Below are 15,567 nucleotides of genomic sequence, written 5' to 3'. Positions count from 1 at the left end.
ATGCTGTACCCTTTTAAATAGTATAATCTAAAATTTAAGTATTCTCCTTAAGGTAAGAACTTTCCAATTCCCTGTTATGTATGAGTGTTCAGGAGGAGCATGAGAGCAACAAAAAATATGCTTGAGCACAGCATTCTTTTCTCTGTGTATGCATCTATTTCCTTTCCAGTTTCATTTTCAGCTTTGCTGCTATTACACCCTTTTGCAGAGTTTAGGGAAGAGTGCGCAAGTGTGCTACCTCTCCTCCAAGCAATGGTTAGTGAAAATTTCTCAAGTGATGCCAAATGCACAAAATAAATAGTGAGATGCGCGTACGTTTTCCCCTCTAAACTTTAAATCCTAAAGTTTACTTGTAGCAAAAGTATACAGTCCTCAGAAATGTGATATTTCAAGTTGAAGGTACTCCTCTAACACTCTTGTGACTAGTTAATCTCATAGGATGTAAAATTCAGTTTATGGTGTCAGATATGGAATCTATATGGAATAGATGTTCACCATTGTATAATTTATAAAGATCTGCAATGGATATGCTACTGGAAATATTCTTGTGAAATATTCCAACATTTATTCAGAACACTAGCTGAAAACGACATTATTTCACATTCTAATTATAGCAGTTTATAATTGGACTTTCTTGGCTGTTGGTCTAAAGCTCATCTTGGCTGAAATCACCAGAATATTGTTAATGTTATGCCCATGTTTTATTGAAAATTTTGCTATTTCTATTTTTCTTAGGAAATCAACGAGACAAGAAGGAAACATGAAACTCGCTTGGTTGAGGTGGATTCTGGGCGCCAAATTGAGTATGAACACAAACTGGCTCAAGCACTTCATGAAATGAGAGAGCAGCATGATGCACAAGTGAAACTGTATAAAGAAGAGCTGGAACAGACTTATCATGCCAAAGTGAGAGCGTTTCTCTTTATACTGCTGCTTGACAGATTTTTCTCTTGTGGGATTATAGTAATTCCAAATAACTATAAAACTATGTAAACGTCAAGGTGTATCAAGAACCGTTGGCTGGATGTAAAGTTTCATGTTTCTGGGTGTGAATTTAAATTTCTAGACGCTTGTAAAATCTGATTTCCACTGGAAATAATTGTCAGGAAGTACCAGAATGTAGTGTCTTGGACTGCACTTGGGGTGTGTGTGTGTGTGGGGGGGGGGGGGGGGGGGGGGGGGAATATGACTCGTACTGTGGATTCCAGAAAAAGTTTTACATGTGGATTTATATTAATATTGGTGGGCAGGATTTCCCGTATTTTTTTTATAAAACTAGCACATCCCGTGTGACAACACACAAAACGTGGTTAAGCAGCAACTCCACCACATTCTGCCCCTCCTGTAGAGAAAAGGGTGAGTGGAACTTACTTGTACAGAAATATATCACTTTATATAGTTCAAGTGCTTACTCATGTTCATTCCATTGTAGATGTGTGCACGCCTACATGCACAGTCATCAGAGATTTTTGCCTTAGTGGTATCTAGGTCAGCTGTGGTGCCCCCTTGAGTTCCATGCTCATGTGCTGGTATATTAGGTGCCGCCGACCCTACGCCCTCTCAGTTCCTTCATGACAGTTGGTCAGAGCGTCTCGTCTTGCATTGCAAGAGTGTTAGCGGTTCTTTACAAGTTCTATCTTCTTTTTATATGGTTTGTAGGTACTTTGTTAGCCATTAAGTTAAATATTAGGTTAGTTTTAGTAGTTAGAGTCCCGATGCAGGGCATGCCCTGTTCCCCCCGGCTTCAAACCATGCTAGTGATGCAACAGGCCGATGCCTATTAGTGACCCCCATGACAGTTGTTTGAAGTGCTTTGGGGAGTCCCATAGAAAGGACAAGTGCAGGATCTGTAAGAACTTTTGCCCTAGTACCCAAAAGGAGCAGGATATCTGCCTGAAGGCCCTCCTCATGGAGGTTGCGCTTCGTCCTGCGTTGGAGCCCTCCCGCTCGGATGCCACACCGAGCACCTCAGTACAGATGCAGAGCGCACCGCTGGCACCTGGCTCTGCCCGGCACCATTCCCTCTTGCCGGTGCCTAAGAAACAACAAGAAGAGCAGCACTCCAGCACTAAAGGGGAAAAGGGGCTTTGGGCAAAAGACATATGTCAGGCCGAGTGCCTGCCCCGGGACTTCATGGGGATACTGCTTAACTCTGACCCCCCTCCAGCCCAGGCAGGGATCCGACTCTCGGGAGTGACAGGGGACCCCAGGTTCTCTTAGGGCCTTCGTTGCTGAAGCAGCCTTGGTGGCTAAAGAACAAGCAGGACGGCCAGCACCACAGACGCTGTGCCAGACTCGGCTAAGACGTTAACACCTAAGGGCAAGCCAGTGATGGGACCCACTCCATAGGGCAGTGAAGTACCTTTTGGTCCGCGGATCACAGGCATAGATCCCCATCTCCGTGGCCTAGGACCCCAGCACTGCACCCTTGGTCTCAGATCAGAAGGCCCCAGGTCCCTGATGCCGCACTCTCCCTCTGAGGCATGGGATACTGGAGTCGAGGCATCAGTCCTTGGTACCTGCAAGCTTCCTGCCAAAGATTGCCGTGGTGTAGGTCACCTTCACATAGACGGTCTCCCAGATGTTGGTCCCCACCGGGGCGGGATCACTCCCTATCACGGCACCTGTCTCCACCTCCCCAGCACTCGTTGGGCGGGCACTGATCTTCGCCCTCATCTCACTGGTTGCTGACTAGGGTCAGCTGGCAGACTCAGGCCTCCATGGCTCCACCCTGGTCTCTGGAAGGGCAATGGCCACCGTCGGACTGGGACTTCAGCCCCTCATCAAGGAGGGATGATTTGCCGCCAACCCATGAGATCAGTACGGCATCTGCAGCAGCGGCAGGGCAGCAGGGACAGTGGCCTGCTTAATGGCCATACTGGAACCAGTGGGGCATGCCTGTAATGGTGGTCCTACATTCTCACCAGTCCTCCCTGGCTGCATTGGACAAAGCGCCTCCGGCACCGGAGTCAGAACACCATACTGAATCAAATGCTGGGGCAATGCATCGGGCTCCAACATCTAAGGAGCCGTCCCAGAGAGGGAAGGGGAAAATAAGTACTACGTCCCTGCAAAAGGGTTAGAATATTAGTACACACAGCCTCCAGCAGGGTCTCTGGTTGTGTCCGCTGTTAATGTAAGGGACAGGCAGGGCCAAGTCAGTGGCATGCCAAAAACAGACACCAAGAGACTGGATTTGTTTGGCAGAAAAGTTTATTCGATGGCCAGCCTGCAGTTTCAGGTGTATAACCACCAGGCCCTGTTAGGCAGGTACAATTTTAACCTGTGGGAGGGCCTCCTTGAAGTCCCACAGGACTGAGTCCAGGAGTTCGCAGCTTTAGTGTAAGAAGGCACAGCGGTGGAGACGGGCCCTCCAGATGGCCTGAGACACTACGGACTCAACGATCACGGTGGTCGCCTCTGCGGTGCTCATGAGGTGCAGCTCCTGGTTGCAGTCCTCTGGGTTATCCCAGGAGATGCAGGCCACCATTCAGGACCTCCTGTTTGAGGGGGCAGGGTTCTTCTCCGAGCTCATGCACGGAAAGCTCTACAGCCTTAAAGACTCCCATGCCACCCTCTGCTCCTTGGGCCTTAATACCCCTCAGCAGGCCAGGAAGCTGTTCCATCCTCTGCCTCCCCAGTCTAGGTCTTGCGAGATTCCCCGGCTGAGTACCTACAGTAGAAAGGATAGAGACAAGGGGTCTGAGCGGCGACACGTGTCGTCTTCCCATTCGTCTGCTCAGCCTGGCCCTTCCAGGAACCAAGGAGGCCAAAAAAGGGCATTTTGAGGATGCGCTCAAGGATGGCGCCCCAGTAACTTCCCAGGATCCACCCGCCCACTCTTTCCTTAACTGCCTGTGCCCCTTCCAGTCGGCCTGGTCATGGCTGACCTCAGACCATTGGGTGCTCGATATAATATCTTCAGGTTACATCCTGCACTTCGTGTCTGCCTCTGCCTCCCACCTCTCTTCAGGGACCCGTCTCACAAGCAACTTCTTGTCCAAGAGGTCGAGAACCTCCTGCATCTGGGGGTGGTGGAGGAGATCCCTCAGGACATGAAAGGAAAAGGGTTCTCCCACTACTTTCTAACCCCGAAAGCAAACATGGGTCTCAGATGCATTTTGGACGTGCGTCGCCTTAACAGGTCTGTCAAGAAGTTGAAGTTTCGCATGGTCTCCCTAGCCTCCATCATCCCCTCCCTGGATCCGGGAGACTGGTACGCCGTCCTCGACTTGAAGGATGCGTATTTCCATTTTCCAAGGGCACAGGTGCTTCCTCCGTTTTGTGCTGGGCCAGCGCCATTTCCAATTCATGGCACTGCCCTTTGGTCTCTCATCCGCCCAAATAGTATTCACAAAGTGCATAGCACCAGTGGCCACTTACCTGAGGTGCCATATTGACCCATACCTTGACGACTGGCTAATAAAGGGCTGGTCCGGGGATTAGGTTCAGCATCTTGATCTGATTTGCTCCACCTGTCGTGACCTGAGGCTGTTAATAAATGAGGAAAAGTCTCTCTTAATTCCAGTGCAACGCATATAGTTTATTGGAGCGGTCCTCGACTCAGGCCAGAGCCTGCCTTCCTTCCCCAAGGCTTGGTTCCAAGCCATGGCAGATCTCATCTCGTGCAGGCAAGCCCACCCTCTCACCACCGCTCACTCATGCCTGCAATTGTTGGGCCAGATGGCGGCCTGCACTTACGTAGTTCGGCACATGTGGCTCCACCTCAGGCCCCTGCAGGCATGGCTGGCGTCTGTCTACGTACCCAACAGACACAGCGTGGACTGTGTGGTCAGGGTCCCGGACCACATACTGTTGTCACTCACCTGGTGGCAGAATCCTGAATCGTTGTTGGAGGGAGTTCCCTTCGCGGCTCCATCCCCATCAGTGACCCTAATCTCAGATACCTCAAACCAGGGGTGGGGAGTCCACCTGGGCGATCTCAGCACACAAGGTTGTTGGTCAAGTCACGATTGCTCCCTACACATCAATGTCAGGGAGCTCAGAGTGGTTTGCTTGGCCTGCCAAGCCTTCCTACCTCACATAAGAAGCAGGGTGGTCCAGGTCCTGACGGACAATGCAGCGGCTATGTTCTATATCAACAAGCAAGGTGGAGCCAGATTGTCTGCCTCTGCCTCTGCCTTTTGCCAAGAAGCCATCAGGCTCTGGGACTTGTGTACAGCACAACATCCATCTCGTAGTGGCACACCTCCCCGGGGCCAGGAACGCTTTGGCACATTGCCTCAGTAAGACCTTTTAGTTTTGCCGCGAGTGGTCCTTTCATTCGGAAGTGGTCAGCATCATCCCCCAGAGGTGGGGGACTCTCCAGGTGGACCTGTTCACATATAGGCAGAACAGGAATTGCCACGTTTCCTGCTCGATTCGGGGGATCGATAGAGGCTCCCTTTCAGACCCTTTTCTGCCCCCGTAGACGGCGGCTTTGTTGTATGCCTTCCCCCCAGTGCTCTTAATTCACAGGGTCCTCATGAAGATCAAGCAGGACAGGGCGAAGGTGATCCTCATAGTGCCGGCTTGGCTGCACCAGCACTGGTTGAGCACGCTTCTAGTCCTCTCGGTGGCTGCTCCGTTACAGCTACCGCTCAGGCTGAACCTGCAGTTCCAAAACCATGGAAGTCTTCTGCATCCAAATCTGATGGCACTGCACCTGACGGGTTGGCTGCCTGCCACATGGTTAAATGCGGAGGAGCAGGACTGGTCGGCCGGTGTCCAACAGGTCCTCGTGGGCAGCAGAAAGCCCTCCACCAGAGCGACCTACCTGGCCAAATGGAAGCGATTTGCTTGTTGGACCTCAGATAAAGGCATTCGACCTGAGCGGACCTCGCTGCAGTTAGTCCTGGACTATCTTCTGCATCTCAAGCTCCAAGGGCTGTCCATTTCATCTATCAAGTTCCACTTGGCTGCTTTCTCAGACTTCCATCCACCGCTCAAGGCTAGGTTGGTTTTCGCCCAGGACATGACTGCTAGGTTCCTCAAGGGCCTTGACGTGCGAGTAGAGATGCTCAAGGATCCCGTTCCTCTGTGGGACCTGAATCTTGTGCTGTCACTTCTCACGGGACCCCCCCTTTTGAGTCTCTGGCTTTCTGCTCTCTCCTCATTTCCTGTAAGGTCACGGTTCTTGGTTTGCAATAACATCTGCCTACTAGGTCTCTGAGATTAGGACACTTACCTTGGAACCGCCCTAAACGGTCTTTTACAAAGTCCAGCTGCTACCACACTCTGCTTTCCTGCCCAAGGCGGTCTCTCAGTTTCATACGGGCCAGGGCATTTACTTACCTGTCTATTTTCCAAAGCTGCATAAGTTGGAGGAGGAGCATAGGTTGCATTTCCTAGACGTCAGGAGGGCGCTAGCCTTCTACATTGAGAGGACCAAGCCATTCCACAAGTCGATGCAATTGTTCGTCACGTTGGCCTACAGAATGAAAGGTTGTACAAAGTCTGCTCAAAGAATTTCTTCTTGGATCACTACCTGCATTCGCTGCTGCTACAATCAGGCAAAGGTGCCCTCTCCGGCAATTATAACCACCCACTCAACCAGGGCACAAGCCTCTTCGACAGCTTTTCTAGCCCAAATGCCTATCCAGGACATCTGTAGGGCGGCCACCTGGTCGTCCTTCCACATGTTCACGTCCCATTATGCACTTATCCAGCAGGCCTGGGCCAATGCTGGCTTTGGTAGGGCAGTGCTGCAAGCCGCTAGACTGTGAACTCTGAGCAAGCAGTCGAAGAAAAAACGGTTATCTAAGTTTTTATAAGTTTTCAAGATGTGTTGCTCATGTCCATTCCATTACCTGCCCTCCTATCTCTCTGGAGTTGCCGGCAAGAAGGAACTGAGAGGGCGTAGGGTCTGCGGTGCCTAATATACGAGCGCATGAGCGTCGCACTCAAGGTGGCGGCACAGCCAACCTTACAGATACTGATAAGGCAAAAATCTCCAACTGTGCACGTGGGGTCGTGCACACACCTAGAATGGAATGGACACAAGCAATGCATCTCGAAAAAAAACAAAAAAAAAAATGGTTTTTTCTTTTTTTTTTTTTTTTTTGGTTTGTTTCTTCCTTCCTCTGCCTTGATGATTCAGCATTTCTGTAAACCTACTCCTCTCAGTTTAAACTCCCTTCAGCTTGCTTTTCCACATTCATGTGCATGGATTTCATAGTAGATAAAACTCATAATAAAGAATAAATTGTATAATGTAGCTATAGTAAATTGCTACTGATAGTTATGCTCAGATTAATCTTCCTTGAAAAACTTCAATTGAATTTTGGAATAGTTTCCTCCTCTAAAGTCTAGCCCAAAATTTAGAGACTAGATCTATTTTTACTCGCCTAAAATGGCTTAATGAACTGTAGGTTTTTTCCTCAAACTCCTGTGTGTGTGCTGTTCTATTTTAGTCAGTACCTTTGACCATATTTGATGTGATAAATGTTTTTTTTTTTTAAGTTGAATTTATGGTGCTGCCTAAACTATCTGGGGCAGTTTTTCACCTCTTTTGAAAAAATTAATTTCCACGGTTGCGAATATATTTTTTAAATAGCAAATTACTTAAGGAAGGTGGTGGTTGTAAAGAGAAGGAATGTGATGGCTCAAGGAACTGGTAATGTGGTATGAAGTCTTTTGATTTGGGACATCCCAATATACTGATTGAAAAAGTAACACTAGATAACTTCTGTGAAATCAGTTGGTGATCTTGGTCAAATGCCTGCACAGGCAGCACCACAATAGGAGCCCTTGTTTGGCAGTCTGAGGTCCAAAGAATGAAGGGCTTGAAAACTGAATTTGCCTCTGGATGAAGACTTTTACAGTTCCAATTTGGGACATGTTGATCGGGTGAGCGGGGGAAGCTTTTACTGCTGTTTGTTCCTAGCACTCAACCAAATTTTGACTCTCAGGAAAGTGAATCCAGCACTGTAATTGAGCACTACACTTGCTCAATTACGATTACAAAAAAGGCAGCATGATGCTTTTCCTGTATTACAGACAGGAACTTTGGTTTATTAGTAATACTACATGAAATTTCTTTAGGTGACCCATGCTTGCTTGCTTACTTTAGTAGCAAGTCTTTTGAGACTGATGTGCAATTTGCTTTGTTGTAGCTTGAGAACGCCAGACTCTCCTCTGAGATGAGTAGTTCTGCAGCTAACACAGTAAGAGAGGAACTGACAGAAAGTCGCATGCGGATTGAAAGCCTCTCCTCCCAGCTTTCAAGCCTACAAAAAGAGGTAACAAATCACTTGGGATTTAGACCTAATCCCTGTAATAGAATTTGATTAAAAGTTTATACCTTTTTTTTTTTTTTTAATTGCATGTTAAATGGATTTTATTACTCTTCCTGTTTTCATCTTACTGACTTTCTAAATTCCATAACTTCTGAAAATAAAGTTGAACTGTTCTACAGTATGTATTTGAGAGGCATTATCTAAATTTTAAATTCCTTCCTGAAAATGTTTCACTGTTACAAGTAATACCAAAGATTATTATAACTGAAAGATTGGAACAAAAATACTTTTTTTTCCTATTTGTTTATTTCATATATTTAACAGCTGTTTAAGGTCTGTTGCACTGTTTCCCTTGCATATTCAGTCTTTGTTTATCGAATGGGAAAAGAAATCTTTTTTTTTTTTTTTTAAATTTATTTTTTTCAAATACTCCCTTCAATTTCTTTTTGTAAGTAATTAAGTTTTTACATTCTTATCTTTAAGACACCTCTTTCCCTTTTCTCATTCTCCAATGAATTATATATTAAAAATATACTGAATTAGTTTTGTTCTGATCTCTTTCCATTTCTCTCGTTCCCCTGGTAGCTAACTTACTTCAGTTTATCTATTTCTCCATCAAATCATTCTGTCAATGACAAGTGGTTAATGACTTGTGAAGTAGTTTCTGTTCTGCTCAGTCTGCAGTTTCGATCATTACAAGCAAAAAACTGAACAGGTTTTAACAAATGCAGGTTCTGTGGTATTGACTTAGAAATGGCCGGGGCCCTGGTGTAGGTAGTGTTGTTCTTGAGAGATGTTGTTCCACTTCAAGAATTACAAGGTTTTATTTTCATCTCATGTCTCTACCCTATTGTACTGTTTGTTCTCTGTGCTCTATGGGTTCTTCTGCACTCATCACCTTAGTATCTGAGCGGGTGGGCATTAAGCAATGTGATATTTGTCACATTTGTGTTCTCATACTCTACATGCGCTTGGAAGATGATGTTCTGTAAACTTTATTTTAAATCTACACACATTGCTATACGTTTGTTAGAAAAAGCAAGGTCAAATAAATGCATCTTGCACTCGGAGCAGAAGATGGTGAGGGTTCTGATGTTCCTTTAGTTCCTGTCTGAAGTCATTTCGTCGTCTTCGGCTGGCCCCTGAGAAAGTTGAGTCTCCTGATAGATGAGCTTTATCTTTATTGTGTGCAGTTCTATTGTGCCAGAGAAGCAAAGTTGTTTGATCCAGGTTTTCATTCTAGAGCTTTAATGGAACTTTTAGATACCTTGGGCCCAGGCCTTTAAAGGTTTTGAAGATAAGGACTGAGACATCAAACTCGATTCAATAGACAGTTGGGAGAGGTGCATATATTATGGTGTGTTACTATAGGAAACTACAAAATAACATTTGAGGTGAGGTTCTTAAGAAAGCCATAGTGAAACCAAAAGAGCTTTTATTTGTTTTACTGTAGAGCCTAGGAGCCTTGGTCATGAACAAGGACCCCATTGTGCTAGGCCATCTACAAACACAGAACAAAAACATTTATTAAGTTTCTGTTTTCAAGGTAGGTGAAACAGTATTAAGCAAACAATAATATTAAGCAAATAGTTATTCTATATATAGAGGATTTCAGGTCTTAAACAATTGAGACCTACTCTTGCTTGGTAATTCTGTAGTATTTACACTACATAAATATTATGTCTTCAACTAAAGAGAATTTTGTCAACTCCCTAGGAAAGAAACTCACCTTGCTCTCCTGCCAGCACATATCTTGAGTACCATTTAAAGCAAAAGCTTGAGTATATAACCGGTCTTGCAGTATAACCTTCAAATTGTCAACTTCTCTTGAACCAGCAGGGAAACAGTTCATGATTTGAGTTCCCTCCATCAAGAATATCCTGTGCATATCTAGAATTCTAGAAGCTGTTGATAATCTTGTCTGTTGGGATGAAATGTGAGAATATAAGCAGACCCTAAAATAACCAGAATTCATGAGCTTTATGATGCAGAATCTTGAATTAAACATATTGAAAATCAGAATAGCCTACTGAGCAGAGGGGTTGTATGTGACAAACACCACAGAGTAAACCACGCATTCTGCATTAGCTGAAGGTTGGTCCTCCCAGGAGAGCCTCATCTACTTGGTTACATAATCCAGACTGAAACTAGCAGAGGCATTGATAACAAGCAAATTTGCTTCTGAAAGGAAAGTTTAACTTTGCCAAAGATGGAATAAAGCTTTTGTGGCTATTCATAAACTTTAAGGCCAGAAGGGATCATCGTGATCATCTAGTCTGACCTCTTGTACTTTGCAGCCACAGAATCTGCAATTTTTTATCCCAATTACCATTTATCTCTGTGTCCTGAATTGCTTTCTCTTTCAAAATTTGTTCCAAGACCTTACATACAATTGAGGTCAAACTAACAGGCCTGTAGTTTCCTGGATCACCCTTTTTCCTTTCTTAAAAATAGGAACCATATTAGCAATACTCCCATCATAGGGTATGACCCCTGAGTTTACAGATTCATTAAAAATCCTTGTTGTTGGACTTGCAATTTAATGTGCCAGTTCCTTTAATATTCTTGGATGGAGATTATCCAGGCCCCCTGATTTAGTCCCATGAAGCTGTTTAAGTTTCACTTCTACCTCGGATGTGGTCATTTCTCCTGCCATATCCTTGTTCCTGTTAGTCACCTTGCCACTACCCATAAGATCTTCATTTGCTTTATTAAAAACAGGAGACAAAGTATTTTTTTAGGTGTTGATCCATGGCTAGATTATCTTAAATCTCCACCCCATCATCAGTGCTTAGTGGTCACACTTCTTCTGTTCTTGTTTTCTTATTTATATGGCTATAGAATCTTTTACTATTGGTTTTAATGCCCTTTGCAAGGTCCAACTCTGCTTGGCTTTTGGCAGTTCTCATTTTATCCCTAGACTTTCTGACCTTCAAAAGTTAGCTTTCCTTGTTTATCCATCCCACATTCTATTCCTTGTAGGCTTTCTGCTTTCTTTTAATGACCTGTTTGAGATGTTTGCTCATCCAGCATGGTCTGCAACCCTTCCCTATGAATTTTTTCCCCTTGCTTGGGATTCAGGTTTAAGATAGTTTCTGCAACTTTGACTTAGAATTACTTTGCCTCCACATTCAGATTCTTGAGTTCTTCAGTCCACTTCCCTAACTAATAACTTAAAAAAATTAGGGAATCCCTTTTGAAATCAAGGACCCTCGTTGCAGATCTGTTTTTGTTTATTCTTCCATTTAGTTTTAAACTGAATTAGCTCATGATCACTTAAACCAAGGGTGTCTCCTGCAACTGGTTCTGTGAGGTCCTCATTACTCACCAATACCAAATCTAAAATGGCATCATCTCTTGTTGATTCAGTGACTATTTGGTGAAGAAATCTCTCACCTATCACATCCAGGAAAATTTGGGCCCTGCTATTATTAGTAGCGCTTGTCCTCCAATCTGTATCTGGAAGGTTAGTCTCCCATAATCACACAATTCCCAGTAGTATTTATTTCATTAAAGAGGTCTCTAGCCGTATCCAATATCACTATTGTTGACTTAATGCAGAAGCAATTGAGAATCTGCCAAGACCTCCAGATTGTGTGCCTTGTTAAAATGTGGGCAGTAGGCAATGTCCATATCTTACCAGTGCCTTTTACTTGGAAGAATTTTACAGCATTTCACAAACATCACATGGTTTCTTACTGTAATTGCTTGTGTAATCTAAGCTCCATTCCAAATGCAAAACTCCTGTAGACTTCAGCTGGGGTTGGTGACAAGGTTTGAGTATAGAACTCACAAGAGATCTTTGTTACCCTGATGCATCACGTTATAGGATAGAACAAGAAGTTAAAATACTTTCTGTAATAAACAATGGAAGTGGAGGGAAATGGGAATTTGCAACAGATGAACTGAATTTCCCAAAAATAGAATTTAACCATAAAGCTGATGATCGTGCTTACTGTTGTATTAAAAATTTCATGGTACTCTTCATATATAAAAGTGGTCAGTATTTGTATCCTCCGGAAGGTAGCACCCATGGCAGCACGCTTCTTACAGTACCAGACTAGAAGCAGTGGTTCTAGCTACACCACTCAATGGAAACCCTACTTCATTTTAAAGTTTTCTATGACTGTCACTGACAAAGATCCCTTTGAAGGTTTTTGATTGAGATCTTCAGTGAATTCTCTGTAATGAACACCCTAACAATGATTGCTTGGGTAGGATAGACTTTTTTCTATTAATGTAGTTTAAAGCTATGGCAGATGCATTAGAGTTCTGCTGAACCATCCGGATTTCCATCAAAAGGAATGCCCATTGCAAGGTAGGTGGGCAAAAAGTGGCCATCTTTAGGACATGGTGTATGCTTGGCCACACCTGTCACTTCATTCCAATTCTATCTATGTCCCCTCTTTTTTTATTAGAGAAGTCTGGGTCGCTTGGGGCCATGTGTATCTCAGCATTATTTGGGGATTCCTTTGTATTTGCATCCTTTTGGTGTGGCATTGGCTGTATGTGATTCTTGGACAGTCTGGCAGGTGTGGAAGGGGGAGATATTGATTATCCATCCTCTTGGGGGGGATTGGGTGTGGGTGTGGGTGTGTAGTGTGAGTGTGTAGTGTGAGTGTGTAGTGTGGGGTAGGGCACATGGATTGCTTCCTTGGTGATTCACTGGATTTATTCCTGCAGAGTCAGAAAACGTGTACAGTCTATAATAATTTGCACTTGTCTTTTTGAGGCACTCAACGAGCTTTACAAACACTAATGAATATAGCTTTACAACTTTTCCCGTTAAGTTGGTGGGGTTGTCTCCATTTTAAAGATGACCCTGAAGTACAGAAGTTAATTTACTGGCACAGGAAACTTATTCTAGGCTTTGCCACAAAACTTCTAACTCCTAGGGTATGTCTACACTACGGGATTACTCCGAATTTACAGAATTTGATTTTTGGCAACCGATCGTATAAAGTCGAGTGCATGTGGCCACACTAAGCACATTAATTTGGCGGTGCGCGTCCATGTACTGAGGTTAGTGTCGACTTCTGGAGTGTTGCACTGTGGGTAGCTATCCCATAGTTCCCACAGTCTCCCCCGACCACTGGAATTCTGGATTGAGATCCCAATGCCTGATGAGGCAAAAAACATTGTCGCAGGTGGTTGTGGGTACATCCTCCCCCTCCCTCCGTGAAAGCAACGGCGGACAACCGGTTTGCACCTTTTTTCCTGGGTGAACTGTGCAGACGCCATACCACAGCAAGCATGGAGCCCGCTCAGTTCAAGACAGCAGTCATGAACATTGTAAACACTTTGCGCATTATTGTGCAGTCTGTGCTGAACCAGAACCTGAAAAACCAGGCAAAGAGGAGGCAGCAACAAGAGTGATGAGGACATGGACACAGAATTCTCTCAAACCGTGGGCCCCGGTGCTTTGGAGATCATGGTGTTAATGGGGCAGGTTATAGCCGTAGAACGCCGATTCTGGGCCCGGGAAACAAGCACAGACTGGTGGGACTGCATAGTGTTGCAGGTGTGGGACGATTCCCAGTGGCTGCCTAACTTTCACATGCGTAAGGGCACTTTCATGGAACTTTGACTTGCTTTCCCCTGCCCTGAAGTGCCAGAATACCAAGATGAGAGCAGCCCTCTTAGTTGAGAAGCGAGTGGCGAGAGCTCTGTGGAAGCTTGTAATGCCAGACAGCTACCCGTCAGTCGGGAATCAATTTGGAGTGGGCAAATCTACTGTGGGGGCTGCTGTGATGCAAGTAGCCAAAGCAATCCCTGAGCTGCTGCTACCAAAGGTAGTGACTCTGGGAAATGTGCAGGTCATAGTAGATGGCTTTGCTGCAATAGGATTCTCTAACTGTGGTGGGGCGATAGATGGAACCCATATCCCTATCTTGGCACTGGACCACCGAGGCAGCCAGTATATAAACCGCAAGGGGTACTTTTCAATGGTGCTGCAAGCACTGGTGGATCACAAGGGACGTTTCACCAACATCAACGTGGGATGGCCAGGAAGGGTTCATGATGCTTGCGTCTTCAGGAACACTACTCTGTTTAAACGGCTGCAGCAAGGGATTTACTTCCCAGACCAGAAAATAACCATAGGGATGTTGAAATGCCTATAGTTATGCTTGGGGACCCAGCCTACCCCTTAATGCCATGGCTCATGAAGCCATACACAGGCAGCCTGGACAGTAGTCAGAAGCTGTTCAACTACAGGCCGAGCAAGTGCAGAATGGTGGTAGAATGTGCTTTTGGACGTTTAAAGGGTCGCTGGCGCACTTTACTGACTCTCTGACCTCAGCCAAACCAATATTCCCATTGTTATTTCTGCTTGCTGTGTGCTCCACAATCTCTGTGAAAGTAAGGGGGAGACCTTTATGGCGGGGTGGGAGGTTGAGGCAAATCGCCTGGCCGCTGATTACACGCAGCCAGACACCAGGGTGATTAGAAGAGCACACCAGGAAGCGCTGCGCATCAGAGAAGCTTTGAAAACCAGTTTCGTGACTGGCTAGGCTATGGTGTGAAAGTTCTGTTTGTTTCTCCTTGATGAAAACCCGCCCCCTTGATTGACTCATTCCCTGTAAGCAACCCCCCCTCTGCCCCCTTTGATCACAGCTTGCTTTCAAAGGAAATAAAGTCACTATCGTTTAAAAATCATGTATTCTTTATTAATTAATTATAAAAGAGAGAGAGAACTGACAAGGTAGGGGTTGGGGAGGAGGGAAGGAAAAGGCCACTAAAAGACTGCTTGGGTTGTCCACTGGGGTGGAGTGGGAGGGTGCACGGAGCCTTTCTCTCCCCCCTCTCCCCCCCCCCCCGGCATTCTTGGGTGTCTGAGTGAGGAGGCTATGGAACTTGAGGGGGGGGGGGCGGTCATACAGGGGCTGCAGTGGCACTCTGTGACCCTGCTGCAGTTCCTGAAGCTCTACCAGACGCTGGAGCATGTCCGTTTGCTCACGCAGCGGCCCCAGCATTGCATCCTGCCTCCTCTGATCTTCCTGCCGCCACATCTCATCTCGAGCGTCCCTCCTGTCCTCACGTTCATTGGCAGCTTTCCTGTACTTTGATACCGTGTCCTTCCACTCATTCAGATGAACTCTTTCATCGCGGGTCGACTGCATGATCTCTGAGAACATGTCATCTTGCGTGCGTGTTTTTCGCCGCCTTATCTGAGAGAGCCTTCGGGACGGAGGAGGGAGGCTTGAAAAATTTGCAGCTGCGGGAGGGGAAAAAAGGGAGAGAAGTATTTAAAAAGATACATTTCACAGAACAATGCTTATACTCTTTCACGGTGAACAACACTATTCACATTACATAGCACATGTGATTT

The 15,567-nt window shown here is 45.6% G+C and overlaps 1 protein-coding gene across 1 annotated transcript in view; it reads left to right on the top strand.

Moving 5' to 3' along the window:
• LMNB1 (lamin B1) overlaps window positions 1–15,567 on the top strand; it is a 41,330-nt gene that overhangs the window by 16,003 nt on the left and 9,760 nt on the right. Inside the window, exons 4-5 of the mRNA XM_024193371.3 lie at window positions 736–906; window positions 8,115–8,240. Of these exons, the coding sequence (XP_024049139.1) occupies window positions 736–906; window positions 8,115–8,240 (297 nt within the window). The remainder of the gene's footprint in view (window positions 1–735; window positions 907–8,114; window positions 8,241–15,567) is intronic.

This window comes from Terrapene carolina, unplaced genomic scaffold (genome assembly GCF_002925995.2).
Source record: "Terrapene carolina triunguis isolate 2854851 unplaced genomic scaffold, T_m_triunguis-2.0 Scaffold113, whole genome shotgun sequence".
Lineage (NCBI taxonomy): Eukaryota > Metazoa > Chordata > Testudines > Emydidae > Terrapene > Terrapene triunguis.
This window is presented reverse-complemented; position numbering and strand designations above follow the sequence as displayed.